This window comes from Denticeps clupeoides, chromosome 10, assembly GCF_900700375.1.
Source record: "Denticeps clupeoides chromosome 10, fDenClu1.1, whole genome shotgun sequence".
Classification (NCBI taxonomy): Eukaryota; Metazoa; Chordata; class Actinopteri; order Clupeiformes; family Denticipitidae; genus Denticeps; species Denticeps clupeoides.
The window spans coordinates 10,467,984-10,484,595 of NC_041716.1; the positions used below are offsets into that span (position 1 = coordinate 10,467,984).

The following is a 16,612-nucleotide window of genomic DNA, read 5'->3' on the forward strand; positions in this document are numbered from 1 at the left end:
AAATCTCTGTGTTTTGTTCAGAACTAATCATTCCTCAGTCCAATAGGACTTGAACTGTAGAGAGATGCAACAACTTTTAAAGTTGGTTCAGAACCAGAACCACCAAGGTTCCACTGAGCAAAGTACTGTCCCTACGCACTCCTGTCATGGCTGCCCATTGCTCACCAATGTGATGGATGCAGCATGTGCTGCGCTGCAGTGTTTCACAATGACAATCACTTCACTTTCACTTCGCTAAACATCGCTCTACAGTTCAAGTGCCAAATATCTGAGCAGTTAATTGAAAGTGATTGTTTTTTATCATTGTGATTCACATCACATCACACAGTGCTCACAATAAAATATGTTCTCTGCATTTAGTAACCCTTAGTGAGCAGCGGGCAGCCATGAAATTTGCAAGGGGAGCAGCGTGTGGGTATAAATGCTGTAAATGTAAGAGCTGCAAACACAATAGCACAGACAATATGTCAACTGTATAATATAAAAGTTCATTAAGCAAATAAATAGTTGTAAAAATAAAGACTATTTCCGCATATACATAAAAGATATATTTGTGATATTGTACAAATGCACAGAGTGGGTATATATACACGTATTGTGCATAAGAATATTAGAAATGGTGTACTGTATGCGTGGTCAACTGACTGTAGGCCACCACTGCCAGGTTAGTAACTCTGACCATGAAAATGATCCTGGGAGCTAATATGTGACCTATTTGTCCCTGACCCACTTCTCCGGCGCCACGCTGTATTCCAGGCCGGCAGGGGGCGCGCATGCGCCCTGCGCCCGACTCGCCGGGCGAACAGCCGCGCAGCAAAATGACAGGAGGACGCGGCGCCAAGGTGCGGGCGGTCAGGCTGGCGAAGGCGGCCTCGCTGGCCTCGCTCTTCGCGCTGGCCGTGCTGCTGGTCGTGGCCGCGGTCCGGACGGTGGCGGTGGACGCGGGCGCGGGGCTGGAGCTGGCGCGGTGGGAGAAAATCGACTACGTATCCGCGGACCTGAGCGGCGAGCAGCGAGCGCAGCTGATCAGCAACTTCCGAGGTCTCGTCCACGGGCATAGGCTGCTCAATTTGGAATGATTTTCTTTTATTTATCCGCGAATTTATCCTTTTTAGTTTCTGCTGGCACAGAGTCGCGTGACCCTTTGACCTTTTCCTTCATCTTTTCTTAATTTTGTCCCCTGCAGAGGCCATTCAGATTCCCACGGTGTCGTACTCAGAAACCAGCCTCAACACCACTGCGCTGCGTGACTTCTCCAAGCTCTTGAGAAAAGGTATCGGAGGCATCTGAGCTAAAAATGAGGTCGATTGCAACACGCAAGCGACGAGCTTACTTATGTCACTTCTTCCCCAGCCTTCCCTGCTGTGTTTTCTTCCCATCTGGTCACGCACGAAATCGTGGGGGAATACAGCCACCTGTTCTGGGTGGCGGGATCGGACCTGTCCCTGGTACCCTACATGCTGCTCGCGCACATCGACGTCGTCCCTGCCAACGAGAGCGACGGCTGGGACGCGCCGCCGTTCTCGGCCAAAGAGATCGATGGGTTCATTTATGGACGCGGGACCATTGATGACAAGCAGTCTGTCATGGTAGGTCATGTCAAGAAGGCTCTCTGAGCGCACTGGGCGCTGTCGGAGGAACTGATTTTGCTTCCTGTGTAGGGGATTATGCAAGCCCTGGAGTACCTGCTGCAGAGGGGCTACAGTCCACAAAGAGGCTTCTACATCGGCCTGGGTCATGATGAAGAGGTGCAACGTGCCGCCCAGTTCTGAATACATACCAAAGAAATGACTGTTAAAGACTGATGATGGTGTTTATTTGAATGCTTGTCCCAGGTCGGGGGCGTGGCTGGAGCTGTCAGTATAGTGAACGCTCTGAAGGAGCGAAGCGTTCTGCTCGAGTTTGTTCTCGACGAGGGCCTCGCTGTGCTGGATGGGATCATCAGTGGCTTGAATGGTCCTGCTGCTCTGTGAGTATCTTTATAGAGGGGAAAAAACATGTTTTAATGACTCTGGCCTGTAATGATTGATTGATGATAATGACAATTCTTTCTCACACTCATACATACACACACAAACACATAATATAGATTAATCAATTTTCAATTCAATATTATCTGCCTAATGTTGAGTTGGCCCCTATTTTGCCCTGACCTGTCAAGGACAGTTTGGGCTACTAGCTTCAATCTGTCAGTAAAAGATCCTTTGAATTGCACCCCGAGTTGCAAGGTGCTACCTCCATGGTGCAGTGTTTATCCAGTACATGCTGCAGATTGTGATCTGGAGAATCAGGAGACCAAGTCAACTCTCAGTGGTTTGAGGAACAGAACATTCTTACTCTATTTTGGAGTGTGGCCTTTGTGACCCCCAGATGCCACGCTGCAGCAAGTCAATCAATTTGAATCACTCCACCTTTCAGTGGTCACATGGTGTTTAGGTGATGTGTATGTGAAATATGTGAACAAATATTTTAATTGGCTGCAGGATTGGGATCAGTGAAAAAGGTCAAGCCACTGTGAAACTGAGCGTCAGCACCCCTCCAGGCCACTCCTCCATGCCCCCAGCCGAGGGCAGCATCGGCATCCTGGCGGCTGCTGTCAAACGGTGAGGGACGACTTTCAAATGAGTTCAATAATTCTACATTTGATGTTTGCCACGTGGGGATTCTGTGTTAACATAACACATTGCTGTATTGATGAGCCCTTTTTTATAAAGGGTTAAAGTCTTTTTGTTGACTCGTCACTCAGGCTGGAAGATAACCCTTTGCCAAGGCTGTTTGGTTATGGTCCTGAACGTGGCACATTTGAACACTTGGCTCACAAAGTGAGTCTCAATCTTTCAATCTCCTAATGTCCATAAACGTTAAAAACTGTTTATGCATTAGAGGGGCATCTCTATTGAATGCCTGGAGTTGTCTGCAGTCTACAACATATGCATGCTTTTCTGTATTTCTATTGTTATTATTGTTAATTGTTTTTGTGTGTTTCCCCTTCCCCAGTTTGGCCTTCCACTCAGATTCATCATGTCGAACCTATGGCTGTTCGGCCCACTCCTCAGCAGGTGTGTATAGTGTGCTTTTTCCCCCAAAAGACAAAGCTCTCTACAACACACTCACACCAACAGGGGCAGTAGTTGGCCTAGCGGGTAAGGAAACCCACAATCGGAAGGTTGCTGGTTCGAGGAAAGTACCGTCCCCACTGCTTTTTCAGGATGGGTGAAATGCAGAGACCACATTTCACTGTGTGCACTGGTTGCTGAGCTGTGGTTTGACACATGTGACAACTAATCACATTCAATTCATTTGGCAGACACATTAATCAAAAGCAAGTGACAAAACTTGGTCAGAGAAGGATCAATACATGTTCCTTTATCCATGCTGATTTTTCTGAGAGAGAGAGAGGGATTTGTGCAAAGAAAGGGTCTGAGTACAGAACCCTGTGGTACCCCAGTGGAAAGGGTAGACACAGATGACAGATGAGACATTTGAAAGTTGTCTAGGGTTCAAATTCTGAATGTTCATTACATTTTTATCAGACGCCCTTATCCAGAGCGGCTTACAATCAGTTACAGGACAGTCCCCCCCTGGAGCAACTTAGGGTTAAGTGTCTTGCTCAGGGATTTGAAGTGGGATTTGAACCTGGGTCTTCTGGTTCATAGGCGAGTGTGTTACCCACTAGGCTACTACTACCCCTATGTGTTTACCACCCCTATGTGAATGTGTTTAATTGGTCCAGATGGACTAATTAATCAAGAATGAGCTGTTCCTCGAGCCTATGCTATATTTTGTATTTGTATCCTTCTTATTCAAAATAATATTTACAGGTATGTAAATCTACAGGGTGATGGAGCTAAGACCTGAAACCAATGCTTTTGTGAGGACTACTACAGCGATCACCATGTTTAACTCCGGTGTGAAGGTACAATCCTGCATTTTTGCACAAAACAGACATTACATTTAAATTTCTGGCATTTATCAGGCACCCTTATCCAGAGTGATTTACAATCTGTAGTCACAGGGACAGTCCCCCTGGAGACACTCAGGGTTAAGTGTCTTGCTCAGGGTCACAATGGCAGTAAGTTGGGTTTGAACCTGTGGCTTTGTGGTCATTCTGGTTGATCATGTTACTGGCTAGGCTGCTATCATCCTAAACTAAAATGTGCAAGCACAACAAGAGCCTTCATCCCACTTGTTGCTTGTCTGCTTTCCTCTCATTCGCAGGTTAATGTTTTGCCATCCAATGCTGAGGCGGTGGTGAACTTGCGCATCCACTCTGCACAGACACTGAAAGAGGTGACAGCCTAAAGGCCAATTTGATGTTTAAACAAAGCTTTGTATTGAGTTCATTGATTTTTAAATTTGCAAAATGTATAAAGTTTTATGCAGGAAACTAAATTCTTGTTATGCTGAATAAATGGCAATTCTGTGAAGCATGAAATAACTGAGTGTGAATGTGAATTTAGCTTTTATTTCAAGGATTCTTCTATTGCCAGCTAGCAATAAAAATGTAAATTTCTCATCTGTTCTATCTGTTCACATGGCTGTTTTCCAGCTGCTATTTCAGTAAATTAAATATCCTCTTGTTCATATAATTTTCTTTTCTAAGGTGCTGGACCTAATCGAGGCCACAGTGGCAGATGAGAGGGTGAAGATTGAAGTGCTGGGTGGATTTGACCCTTTGCCAGTCAGCGACTACAGCAACAAAGCTTTCGGATATCAGATCCTCAAGAAAACGGCGCTGGAGCAGTTCCCACAAGTTACTGTAGCACCAGGTGAAGTGAATCTGAAGTGTGAGTCTGTTGGAGCGCAGCTGATAAATGACCACTCGCACGCTTCATAGACTTGTGCAGAGGCCTCCTTCACTTCCTTTTCCTTATTCTTCTGCAGGAATTTGTGTTGGGAACACAGACAGCCGTCACTACACTGAACTGACCAAAGATATTTATCGGTTTGCTCCGACTTGGTTCAAGCCAGGTGATCCACAGAGGTAATATCAAGTCGTTTGTGAAGTTGTTTGTGAAAAGCTGTAAAAAAAAATTTATTCATATATTAGAAATATGATCTAACTGTATGTAATAACAAAAGATCAAAATCTATTTTCTTCGTAGAATTACAAATTTAATTTGAATTAAGTAGTTTTCAGTTGTTTTAATTGTCCTCTAACAGGATGTCTTTTACCATTTCAGATTTCATGGTGTGAATGAGAGAATCTCCAAAAAGAACTATGAGGAGATGGTGATGTTCTATTTCAGACTAATTCAAAACTGTGATGTTAAGGATCTGCCCTCTCCTCATACGGCTAATCATGACCTCTGACCCTGCAAAGTCTTCATTAAACATGTTCCCCATTGGCCTGTACATCTGAACATTTTAAAGTGTCTTTGAACTGCAGTGTGTAGTTACCAGACATTTCTGGTAAATCTGCCCTTCATGCATGATTTTCAGTGCCATGCCTGTATTTAGCTGCAGTAAATCCGAGTATTACTGTATTAATATCAATGAAATCATGTAGATTTACAGTACAGGAATATTTAAGCTCTTTTGATTTTTACTGTGTAAAATGATATTTCTAATGACTTATGTTATGAAATATATGGACTCAGGTACCCAGCCGATCAACAGAAAATTGTCACAAATACGTCTCCAAAGCATGCAGGCGTGGTCAGGAGGGGATGGTGTTGCTGTTTAACATTAGAATGAGGAAAGTCACTTTGACCGTGATGTTCGGCATTTTCTATTTCTGAAGGCCACAGTATGTTAAAAATGGTTGTATTTCAAACGTCATGTCATGTACAAATGTGAAGCAGATATTTATTTTGCCACTGAAATTAGGTACTTAAAAATCTATTTAATTGTAGCACCGTTTGCTTTTTTGTTTATTTGAACAAGAATATGCAGATTGTTTCAGTACTGAAACTGTTTTCTCAGGGCATACTGAGTTTGATTTCCATGTGTTTGGTTAAATTGGATTTTATTGTTTACATGAGTGATTGACAACTGTGACCATTTTAATTCCTAGAAGTACTGTACAGTATTTTTTGTTTTTGCTGATTATGCAAGTTCATGTAATTTATTATTATTTTTGGGGCATTGGCACATACATTGATTGATTGAGTGAAATGTGAAGAGCAATTTGAAATGTACTTGATTTTTTTTCATAAAGCAAAATAAAAAAAGTTACTATTACATTTCATTAAATGCATTGTAGCAATGTGCCAAATAGTGAATCACACTGGTAGCAAGAGTAGAAATTTGAGAGTAACATGTTTTATGGAGACGGCCAGTCACAGCACATGCAGCCTTCACTGAACTCCAGATTACTAGGACAGGGCTGGATGTAGGTTATGCCAACAAAGCATTGGTAGAAGGACCTTTTGTCACTGGGGTTTGCGTAAAGCCCATCAGGTTTGCCTGTACAGAACCCAGCTGCAGACGTGGTGGTTTTGCTGGAAACTTTGGGGGCAGAGGTCTGGGTTTTTGTTGGCACTTGTGGCTTGGTGGTGGTGGTGCTTGCAGGGAGAGCTGGTAAAGCTGTAGAGAAGATAATCATTAGTCAGATTTAAAACACTCACATATATGCACTGGTCTTCAAATGTTTAGGGCCATGCTGATTTCCATGGAAATTGTTTTACCCGATTTATTATTTCATCAGTGCAAATGTTTTAAGTTATATAAGAAAATTGCAAAAGGATTTTGCAATTTGTGCAAGACTTAGACTTGCATTAGTGAACACAGCATTTCATTGGAACTCAGGACTAATTGTTGATGTTAATGTTCACTCTGCATTCCATTGATCAATCTAAGGACATTTCTAAGTTACATAATGGTAGCCTAAGGTGGTAGTCACCTAATGGGGAAACCCCACTTACTGCCATTGTGTCCCTAAATATCTGCTAAATATCTTAAATGTAAATGCTGTATAATGAACCTACTGGTATTCAGCAGGTTGTGTAGGTGGTAGATCAGTGGGTAGCTTCCTTGTCCACAAAACTGTCCAGTAAAATCATCGAGGTCCAATGACCAGACAAAGGCACCACCAAAATTGTTGTCTTTAAGGTACTGTACCTGAAAGAGAAAACAGAAAAAAATGATTGACCCCTCAAACCCATGCCCAGGCATTTTGATGACAAAAGCAGCACCTTTGCTTCATAGCTCATCTTGGAATCAAATCCAACCCATTCACCGTCTTTAGTGGCGTAGGGAACCTTTTGATCACTAATCCACTGGACAGTGGCTCCTTGAAGGAAGGTACAGACCTAGAAGAAAGTTGAGAGTTGACATTTCACATATTGTACATATTCTATAGTAGTCATTTACTTGTACAATGCTGATTTAATTTATTTTCATCTCAACTGAAGGTCTGCTGGGGACATGATTAGTGTTTCAACACCCAAAACAAAGACGCCAAAATTATTGGTCCCACAAAATTATTGGTCCCATATAAGATCACACAGTGTACAGTTGTCTCAAGCACAATTCTGGGGAAGGTTACAGAAACATTTCTGATGCTTTGAAGGTCCCAATGAGGCCTCTGTAAGTGGAAGAAATTCAAAACCACCAGGACACTTCCTAGAGCTGGGCGGCCACATAAACTGAGCAATTAAAGTGAAGTGATTGTCACATGTGATACACAGCAGCACAGCACACGGTGCACACAGTGAAATTTGTCCTCTGCATTTAACCCATCACCCAGAGTGAGCAGTGGGCAGCCATGACGGGCGCCGGGGAGCAGTGTGTGGGGACGGTGCTTTGCTCAGTGGCACCTTGGCGGATCTGTCTGGCCAGAGCAACCTTCTTATTACGGGGCCGCTTCCTTAACCACTAGGCCACCGCTGCCCCACCACTGCCTCTGGGGAGAAAGGTCTTAGTCAGGGAGGTGAACAGAGGAGAACCTTCTAGAAGGGCAACCATCTCTGCAACATTCCACTGATCAGGCCTGTATGGTAGAGTGGCCAGACTGAAGCCTACAGAGTAGCCCGGAGTACTCTGAGAGGCACCTGAAGGACTTTCAGACCACGAGAAACAAAATTCTCTTGTCTGACGAAACTATGGTAAAACACTTTGGTGTTGAAACTGGCAAGGGATATGTGTGCCAAGCTTGCATGGTAGGTAGTAGGTAGTAGCCTAGTGGGTAACACACTTGCCTATGAACCAGAAGACTCAAATCAAGGTTCAAGTCCCACTTACTACCATTGTGTCCCTGAGCAAGACACTTAAACCCAAGTTGCTCCAGGGGGGACTGTCCCTGTAACTACTGATTGTGAGTCGCTCTGGATAAGGGCGTCTGATAAATGCTGTAAATGTAAATGACTTGAGGCTGTAATTGCTGCCAAATGTGCATGTACATGTGATTTCTAAATTTTAATTTTTTTTTTTTAATAAATTTGCCAAAGCACTGTCTAGCCATATTTTACCTGTGCTTTATAAGACTTGGCACACTGGGCAAGGTTGGCTTGGTGGCAGCCATGGCCCTAAGACGGGTGTATGGTATTGATGTTAACATATCCATAGAGTGCTGATCTCACCTCATAATAGGACCAGAATCCTGCTTCCCTGGTGTAAGTTCCAGCTGAGGCAGCTCCACTGGCAGGGGCACCGACTCCTGTATTTGCAGAACTCAGACGGAATGTCCGCCCATATGTGGCGAAACCCATCCTGAGCTTCTCCACAGGGGCACCCTGGTCTCTCCAGTAGCTCATAGAAAAGTTCTGCAAAACTTACATGGCTTAGTTTCTGAGCTGGAGAATATGTCTGCTGAGAACAATTTAAGGTGACCTTGCACATAATAAGTGGTAAAATATGACAATTTAATCAATAATCAGAAACAAATTAAAATCAAAGTGAGTTCAACATTAAATATATTTCAGGCTACTGAGAAGACCATCTTTTAGAGGTTATAGTTTTTGTCAGATTCAGTCTAATAAAATTAATGGAACACTACACACAAGAAAATGGCCTCAACTAAAGAATGATCAGGAGTTTAAAGTGAAAGTGATTGTCATTGTGATACACTGCAGCACAGCACACAATGAAACGTGTCCTCTGATTTGAACCCATCACCCTTGGTGAGCAGTGGGAAACCATCCTTGATGGATCGGGATTCGAACCAGCAACCTTCTGATTACGGGGCCGCTTCCTTACCCACTAGGCCACCACTGCCCCCAAAAGCAGTTTACGATCAAAAAGCGATCAGTTTCTTACTCACCTCAATTTAATATTATTGTTTTTTTATTTATGTCAATGAAAATGCAATTGCATATAATCTGTCAGGCAATTCTATAGAAATAAGCATTTTTTGCTCACAGTGTTGAAGTAGATGTTGTCCCCTGTATCCTTGGAACCCTGATAAAGGGGACTGTTATGACCAGTGATGCTCTCCCACGATCCATGATAGTCATAAGTCATTATATTAATAAAGTCCAAGTACCTGTGACACAAATACATGCATTACATTTACAGCATATTAGCTGACACCGTTATCCCGAGTGATTTGCAATAAATATTTACAGGGGCAGTTGTCCTGAAAACACTCAGGGTTAAGTGCCTTGCTCAGGGACACAATGGTAGTAAGTGTGGTTTGAATCTGTGACTTTGTGGTCTTCTGATACATAGGAAACGTACTTAGAAATCTCTGGGATTTCATATCCTGTGTCAATGGTATTTTTTCCTGCTGCCACAGCTGCTGAGAGCATCAGCCTGGGAAACCCACTTCCTCTTTTTTCAGCTTCAAAGGCTTCAAGAAGCTCCTATATAAAAAAAATTAAAGCATCAGTCCAGCCTCCACCTCTCATTAAAAAATTGAATTTAGGTCTAGCTTCCAGAAACTGAGGTCCTATCCACCTTGCACAGCAGCGTGAACCTCTGCTTATCTTCAGGTGGGCTGCCTCTTGAGCCAGGATATTCCCAGTCAAGATCCAGTCCGTCAAATCCATACTTCCTGAGAGCTGTGATGGCTGACTGGATAAATGTCTGTCTGTTGGCTGCGGAGGACACCATGATGGAGAACCTGAATCAATGTAATTTTATGGAGTTATTATTAGGAAAGGAAACAAAAAACATAAAAAAGTTGTTTTCTGTGATCTTACTGTGTCGTTCCAAAGTTCCACCCACCAACAGCAAGAAGAGTTTTCAGATCAGGGTTTCTGATTTTTGGAACAAAAAAGCCAGGATAGTTCTTGGGTTATGTTTTATCCCCTTACACACAGGTCTTTAGAAACATGATTACTTCATCAGAAGTAATATTTACTTATCATTCCACATGATTCTTCATTCCACACGATTCTTCATCAAACAGCAATTTTACACAAATTCTACACACAATTTGGTTTCCTAGTACATGTTTGTGGATATATTGTTATTAGCAGTATGCATTTTTTATATCGCATGTGTGTTTTTCATGTAGTATTAAGGAATACTACACATATGCAATTTCCCATTTGTGGGACTAATAAAGGTTTATCTTATCTTATCTTATCTTAAATGAAGACAAGGTATGAAGACATAAAACACCTCAGAATGTACCTTGTTTTAAGGTCATTGAAAGATTTGTATAGGGTCTCATCATTCCATTCATATTTGTCCAACTGGTTAGCAGAATTAACGATAGCAAATGCATAGATGAGATGTGTGCACAGCTGCGGATCAACATTCTCAGGAAGGAATTTTCCAGAATTTGGTCGGTACTGTGACCAGTTGGTGAAATAACAAATCAGCTGTGTGGCCAAACCTAAAAAAAAAAGGTTACTTCTGCTGCATATATAACTTTAATCATATAAAATTCTAAGAAACTTAAACTTACCAAAATGTGACAGCAGGCCAAGACCTTTGAAAGTTTCAATTAAAAACAGATCATTAGTAATACAGTTTTACAGTATTTTTATGATATCCAATTATCCCAGATCACATTATGTTTACAGTATATATTTATATGTTTACCTGCTAATATTGAGAATGTCTTCATGTTACTACTTCTGGATCAGTCTGAATACACTTTATGTCGCTGTTATTTATAAAGGGTCTGGAATGAGCAGATGTCACATGGACAGTGACATGGCAGGTACTGTGTAATGATTAACTAAGATTTAAAAAAAAAGAGGGAAACAAATACTTCCCTATAGAGGACGCCCCCTCCCTTATTGGAAACTTTTGTTTAAACACATAGAATTGTCCTAAAGTTCAAAACATCAGTTATCGGTTACTTTGCTGATCCTGGAAATGTAATCAGGAGTTCTGGGTGATGCAGTGAAAGATGAAAAGTGTTCAATAGCATAAATAATGTAATTTTGTGTTGAGCCAGTGTATAAAATAAATGGCCATGTAGTTTATCAAATCACCTGACTCAATGCATCGCTCTACTTTTCTATTTACATGCATTTTCATTTCAACAGTTTTCACACAAAGGCTGCTTTCCATTGACAATAAAAGGCAATTGTTGTGCTCTGTGTTGAATTAAAATGACAAAACGTGGCTCTATATTCATTACAACAGTTTTAATGAAACCATCTTGAATCACATGACTATTACACTATTTGTTGCATCATTTAAAAAAATAATTAAACTGTTGTGACTTTCATTATATTCCATTGAATTTCATTATTTACGGATGATGGGATCATGTTTTACTAGAATGTGTATTGCACTCTTTTGAACGTATCGTGGAACTTAATGTGTTGGTTGATAGCAAACAATAACGTCCTTCATTCTGTACACACACAATCCTGCACAGTAAACCAGAGAGCCAGTGAGTCAGTGTAAAATGTCTCATGCCAAAACTCATGCTTTTGCAATGGTCTTCCCTGTATAATTCCAAATTCAAATCTGAGAAAAAGAATGTCTCGCAATTGAAAACCCAAGAATCTCCGAGCAGGAAAAGTCCTGAATAGAAGAGCATTCTTGTTAAAAACTACAGAAAACCGGGGTTGACTGCACACATCACAGCTTTTCATTCTTCCTTTGTACAAATGTATGGAGAACATGGAGCCTGATAATATGAGAACCATGCCACTGATAATTACGTTAACTATTTACCATAGATACATTTTAATAAAGAAAAACTTTTTTTGTGCAAGATTGATGATAAAGAGCTGGTTTGATGTATACAGGCAAGCACAGAAAGTGTCTGTGTGTATTCTGATTTCTAAATTTTAGGTTTTGATGGAATAAATGTCCAATGTGGACATGAATCAAGATTATTTTTAGTACAATGTGCATGGCCATTATTTGCAAACAGTGAACAATTCTCTCACATAAAAGTCTAATCTAGCATGCTGAACTGCAAGTTTGTCTGCTTTTGTAACTCTACTTTGTTCCTCAAATCGCTGTTGAGGATGAAGAAATAACGATCCCATGAGCATTTCTGAATCTTGTGTCCATCACATGGTGCTGCTTTCTGTCGAGGTCAGAAAGTCAGTGTATTGCAAAGATGGTTAAAGATTAGATTGGTGAGTGTTACACTCACCACCACCTGCGCCACCACCTGCGCATGATATCCAGGTAAGAGGTAATTAAAAAAATAATAAACACAATTTTGGCGCATTCATACATATGAAACAAGTTCACACATGTGGACCATGTGGAGCTGGTTCTTATGCAGCAAACATGACATGCATCTGTGAAAAAGTCTCATAGTTTTAGTGAAGCTTTTCACGGATGTATGTGAGTGACATGGATACTGTGTTACAATGTATTTCATATACTTGATATATATATATACACTACCAGCTGGATTAATAATGTGTCTTTTTTCACCAGCTACCTTCAGATGCCTACCGATGACAAGGAGAAATGGTCAAACTGTTGTTCTCATTTTGATTGTTTGCAATAAACAGGGCCTGCAATAAATTGTAATAAGGAACTTTAAAATGCTGCAATATAAAGCACGACATTTCCTGTATTGCCTTGAATATATAACTTGTATTCAACTTGAAAGACCATGCAGATGTAAACATGAAGATTCTGAGAGGCCAAAAATGTATCTTGTTCATTTCACACTGAAACTGACCATCCAGATAGGAGTGAACGGTGAAGGAGGTTTTACAATCGCAATTACAATCCAAGCAGGTCGATTCAAAAACCCTATCTGACACATACTGTCACAACCACAGGCTGACAGGGGAAGGAAGCGCAGAGATGGGACATACTCAAGAATGGGATTTATTAAATAATCCGAAAGAAAACGGCATGACGGCCAAAACAAAAAAACACTTGCAGGCGTGAGGCACAAGTCCACTGATCCAGTAAGCTGTAGCATGATTTTTTTTCAACCTTCCCAAATTCCCACACACCACTTCATTGATACATTCCCTCTCCTGTCTTGCTGTATCAAAAACATGTCAAGAAAGGGTATTGCTCACTGGAAAGGCTGCATAAAATACTAGAATGAATAAAATATAATGAAATAAACAGATCCTTGTGTAATAATGATTCTATTGCTACACCTGAATGTTCAAAAGTCATTAGACATAACATGCAGATGTGCTATTATGTGCAATACACAACATATATTGATGTTCTTATCTGATGGGAGTCATGTTTATGTTTTTATCCGTGTGCTATGCTTTTGGCAAGCAAAGATGAAATAGACATTTATTACAGCATATGAACTAATATCTAAGCAGATCAAAGAGAATGCATTACTGGCATCCTCTCACCTCTGTGTCAGAAAGTTCAAAGAGAATCTGTAGTTACGAACAAGTCTGTCTGCATGAACCAGGAAACATACTAGTTCAGGGAGCAATGTGTAGACAACTAGTCAGGACTAGTCCAAATAGTGACATTCTCCAATTATTACTACTACTACTAATAATATGGGGGTGGTAGTAGCGTAGTGGGTAACACACTCGCCTATGAACCAGAAGACCCAGGTTCAAATCCCACTTACTACCATTGTGTCCCTGAGCAAGACACTTAACCCTAAGTTGCTCCAGGGAGACTGTCCCTGTAACTGCTGATTGTAAGTCGCTCTGGATAAGGGCGTCTGATAAATGCCATAAATGTAAATGTAAATGTAATAATAATAATTATTGTTTAGTTAACATGGTGTAATATTTATTACATTTATATTAAAAAGGGAGAATTGGTTACAATGGCATCTAAAATGATTAAATGTTATTAGCAGATAGACCAAAAAGTTAGCTTTGGACCGTGGTCTTTTTTTACTTTTCTAACCACCCTTTAGCGATTTACAATCTGTAGTTACATGGATAGTCCCAGTGGAGTGGCCAAGTGTTTTGCTCAGGGGCACAATGGGAGTAAGTGGGGTTTGAACCTGTGACTGGAGTCTTCTGGTTCATAGGTGAGTGTAATACACAATATTACCAACCAATACCATACACACTTGTACTTAAATTTACATCAAAATACTCAAAATAATTTATCTAGTCACCAAGAAAGCACAAGTTTGAAAAAATGTGGAAAGTTTACCACTCACCCATGTAAGTAGAAAGTAATCCTACACCTCTCAACCTGAAGAAAACACCATGTGGTGCAATTTTTTTAATGATTACCCAGATTAGCAGTTGTTATGCTTAATATTCTACTAATAATTAAAACACTTTGTTTGCATACTTTTGGAACAATGACAATCACTTCAGCTTCAGGTGGAAGAAGGGTTCAGCAACATCCATTCATGGTCTCAAGAAAGGGCGTTCAGAAAGCAACATCAAAAAACAGGCAATGGGCGATGCTGAGAAGGCGAGCAGTGATGTGGGGCAGTGGTAGCCTAGCAGGTAAGAAAGCAGACCCATAATCGGAAGGTTGCAGGTTCTAATCCTGAACCGCCAAAGTGCCACTGAGCACCTCAGGCGCCTATCATGGCTGCCCACTGCTGATCAAGGATGATGGGTTAAAAGCATCTTGTTGCATCTCCTTCCAGTTCCGGGTTTCCACTTTGTTGGCCTGGCGGTGGATTAAATTTACCTCAACATGTACACTAGCATATGTTGTTACACACCCTGCAAGTTCCTGTAGTTTCCCCTTTTGATGGCATTTGTTTTCTGATTCTCTGTATACTGTACAAATGAAAAAGTGAATGCATGAAAAGCAGTGAGTGTATTCACTTTTTATTAGAAATCTATGCATTGTGTGTGTGCTAGATGCTCCTGTTTTCTGTTGTTCTGCTTATAGGGTTTTTTAAGCAATTAGTTTGTTTTGGGATTGAGAACAGTTCTTTGGAATCTCCAAAAAAAAATATGTACTGTATTGCACAGTGAATTATGCTGCAGTTGAATTAACATTTTCTGCTTCTGTCTATTTAGTCAGACAAGTCCAGCTTTACCTTTTTGTTGTACATCTAAATAAGAAAATTGACAAATTGATAAATTGGCTGCATTGGGATGGAGAACACAGTTGCAACTGCACAATAGGACGTTTATTTACAATAAAGTGAAAAAAGGAACACACATCCAGAAAGGAAGAATGACAGCACAAAGACACAAAAAGCCTATCCAATGGCGGCCTCTAGTGGCAGAAGCCAGGATATCGTTTATAAAGCTTACAGTTTAAGATGAAGAAGAAGAAAGTGAAGTGATTGTCCTATGTGATACACAGCAGCACAGCACACGGTGCACACAGTGAAATTTGTCCACTGTATTTAACAAATGACCCTGAGTGAGCAGTGGGCAGCCATGACAGGCACCCAGGGAGCAGTGTGTGGGGACGGTGCTTTGCTCAATGGCACCTCAGTGGCACCTTGGCAGATCGGGATTCAAACCAGCAACCTTCTGATTACAGGGCCTCTTCCTTAACCAATAGGCCACCGTGCAAGAGCCATGCAAGTTTAACCCATGCAAGTCATTATTAGTTTAACCCATGCAAGTCATTATTAGTGTCCAAAATTCCATATGCTTCAGGCTTGATGTCAGTGGGGCTGTGGAGAAGATGAATATTATTTAGGTTAAACATAAATTGGCACCTTCTATACCGTGTAGCTGTGAGAGGGAACTATCTGTATTCAGCAGGTTGTGTAGGTGATAGATTTACATTTACTAATTACACAATGGTAGCAAGTGTGGTTTGAACCTGGGTCTTCTGGGTCATAGGCAAGTGTGTTACCCACTAGGCTACTACCACTAGTTCAGAATTTTGAGTAGGCGCAGAGATCATCGCCAGATACAGATTTAAATCAGATTTATTTCTGAAATAGATTTCCTGGCTGTAAGCTTCACTGAACTACGGGCGCAATACAACTTTTGCAGCCTGCTGAGCAGGATTTATGGTGGAACAGACAATTCAAATAAGGAGCTTAAATCATGATTTTAATCATGATGCTCATTAGATGCCGCTCCAGCCAGTCAGAGGATCTCCCTCTGCTGCCCTTACTCCCCGCAAATGGGGAATAGAAAACGATCGGTGCCCATGGAATAATGATGTCAGGGCAGCATTGGTGCAAGCACAAAAAAATATTGCAGATGGCCGTGACGTCCACCCTCCACGATGCTACCCGATGCTACCCCGTGTCAACTATATCAAATGTTGAAACTTTTCTAGAACAGTGACAATTTATGAAATACCTTGATCTAAAGTAAGATTATGTGGACAAACATTTTATTGCACAACATTTAATTCAATTAAATATACAGGACAATTTAAAATAAACATCATACAGTTTATTAAATGA

At 41.1% G+C, this 16,612-nt stretch overlaps 2 protein-coding genes across 3 annotated transcripts; one reads left to right on the forward strand and one right to left on the reverse strand.

Annotated features, from left to right (window-relative positions):
- Nucleotides 1-755: 755 nt before the first annotated feature.
- On the forward strand, nt 756-1,890 carry pm20d1.2 (peptidase M20 domain containing 1, tandem duplicate 2). Its single transcript, XM_028993093.1, has 4 exons — nt 756-1,041; nt 1,187-1,273; nt 1,354-1,589; nt 1,662-1,890. The coding sequence occupies exons 1-4, from the start codon at nt 774-776 to the stop codon at nt 1,770-1,772; spliced, it is 702 nt and encodes a 233-aa protein (XP_028848926.1). The 5' UTR covers nt 756-773; the 3' UTR covers nt 1,773-1,890.
- On the reverse strand, nt 1,800-11,047 carry LOC114797860 (acidic mammalian chitinase-like). Of its 2 annotated transcripts, none has more exons than XM_028993091.1 (12): nt 10,933-11,047; nt 10,796-10,819; nt 10,519-10,723; nt 10,083-10,139; nt 9,838-10,003; nt 9,619-9,743; nt 9,301-9,424; nt 8,523-8,705; nt 7,137-7,253; nt 6,930-7,062; nt 6,369-6,528; nt 1,800-1,977 (listed from the first exon to the last, which is right to left on the reverse strand). In XM_028993091.1, exons 1-12 carry the CDS (start codon nt 10,955-10,957, stop codon nt 1,815-1,817), a joined length of 1,482 nt encoding a protein of 493 aa, XP_028848924.1. In that variant the 5' UTR covers nt 10,958-11,047; the 3' UTR covers nt 1,800-1,814. The 2 variants fall into 2 exon arrangements, with proteins under 2 accessions (XP_028848924.1, XP_028848925.1); XM_028993092.1 differs by lacking the exon at nt 1,800-1,977 and adding an exon at nt 4,517-5,021.
- Between the last annotated feature and the right edge of the window lie 5,565 nt (nt 11,048-16,612).

Bases quoted from the DNA above. Each gene is read 5' to 3' on its own strand.
- pm20d1.2 (XM_028993093.1), top strand. From the start codon at position 774: ATGCGCCCTGCGCCCGACTCGCCGGGCGAACAGCCGCGCAGCAAAATG. The intron at 1,042-1,186 runs GTCTCGTCCACG...TGTCCCCTGCAG, and splicing joins GCTGATCAGCAACTTCCGAG to AGGCCATTCAGATTCCCACG. The intron at 1,590-1,661 runs GTAGGTCATGTC...CTTCCTGTGTAG, and splicing joins ATGACAAGCAGTCTGTCATG to GGGATTATGCAAGCCCTGGA.
- LOC114797860 (XM_028993091.1), bottom strand. From the start codon at position 10,957: ATGAAGACATTCTCAATATTAGCAG. The intron at 10,820-10,932 runs GTAAACATATAA...AAACTTTCAAAG, and splicing joins GACATTCTCAATATTAGCAG to GTCTTGGCCTGCTGTCACAT. The intron at 8,706-9,300 runs GTGAGCAAAAAA...TAAGTTTTGCAG, and splicing joins ACAACATCTACTTCAACACT to AACTTTTCTATGAGCTACTG.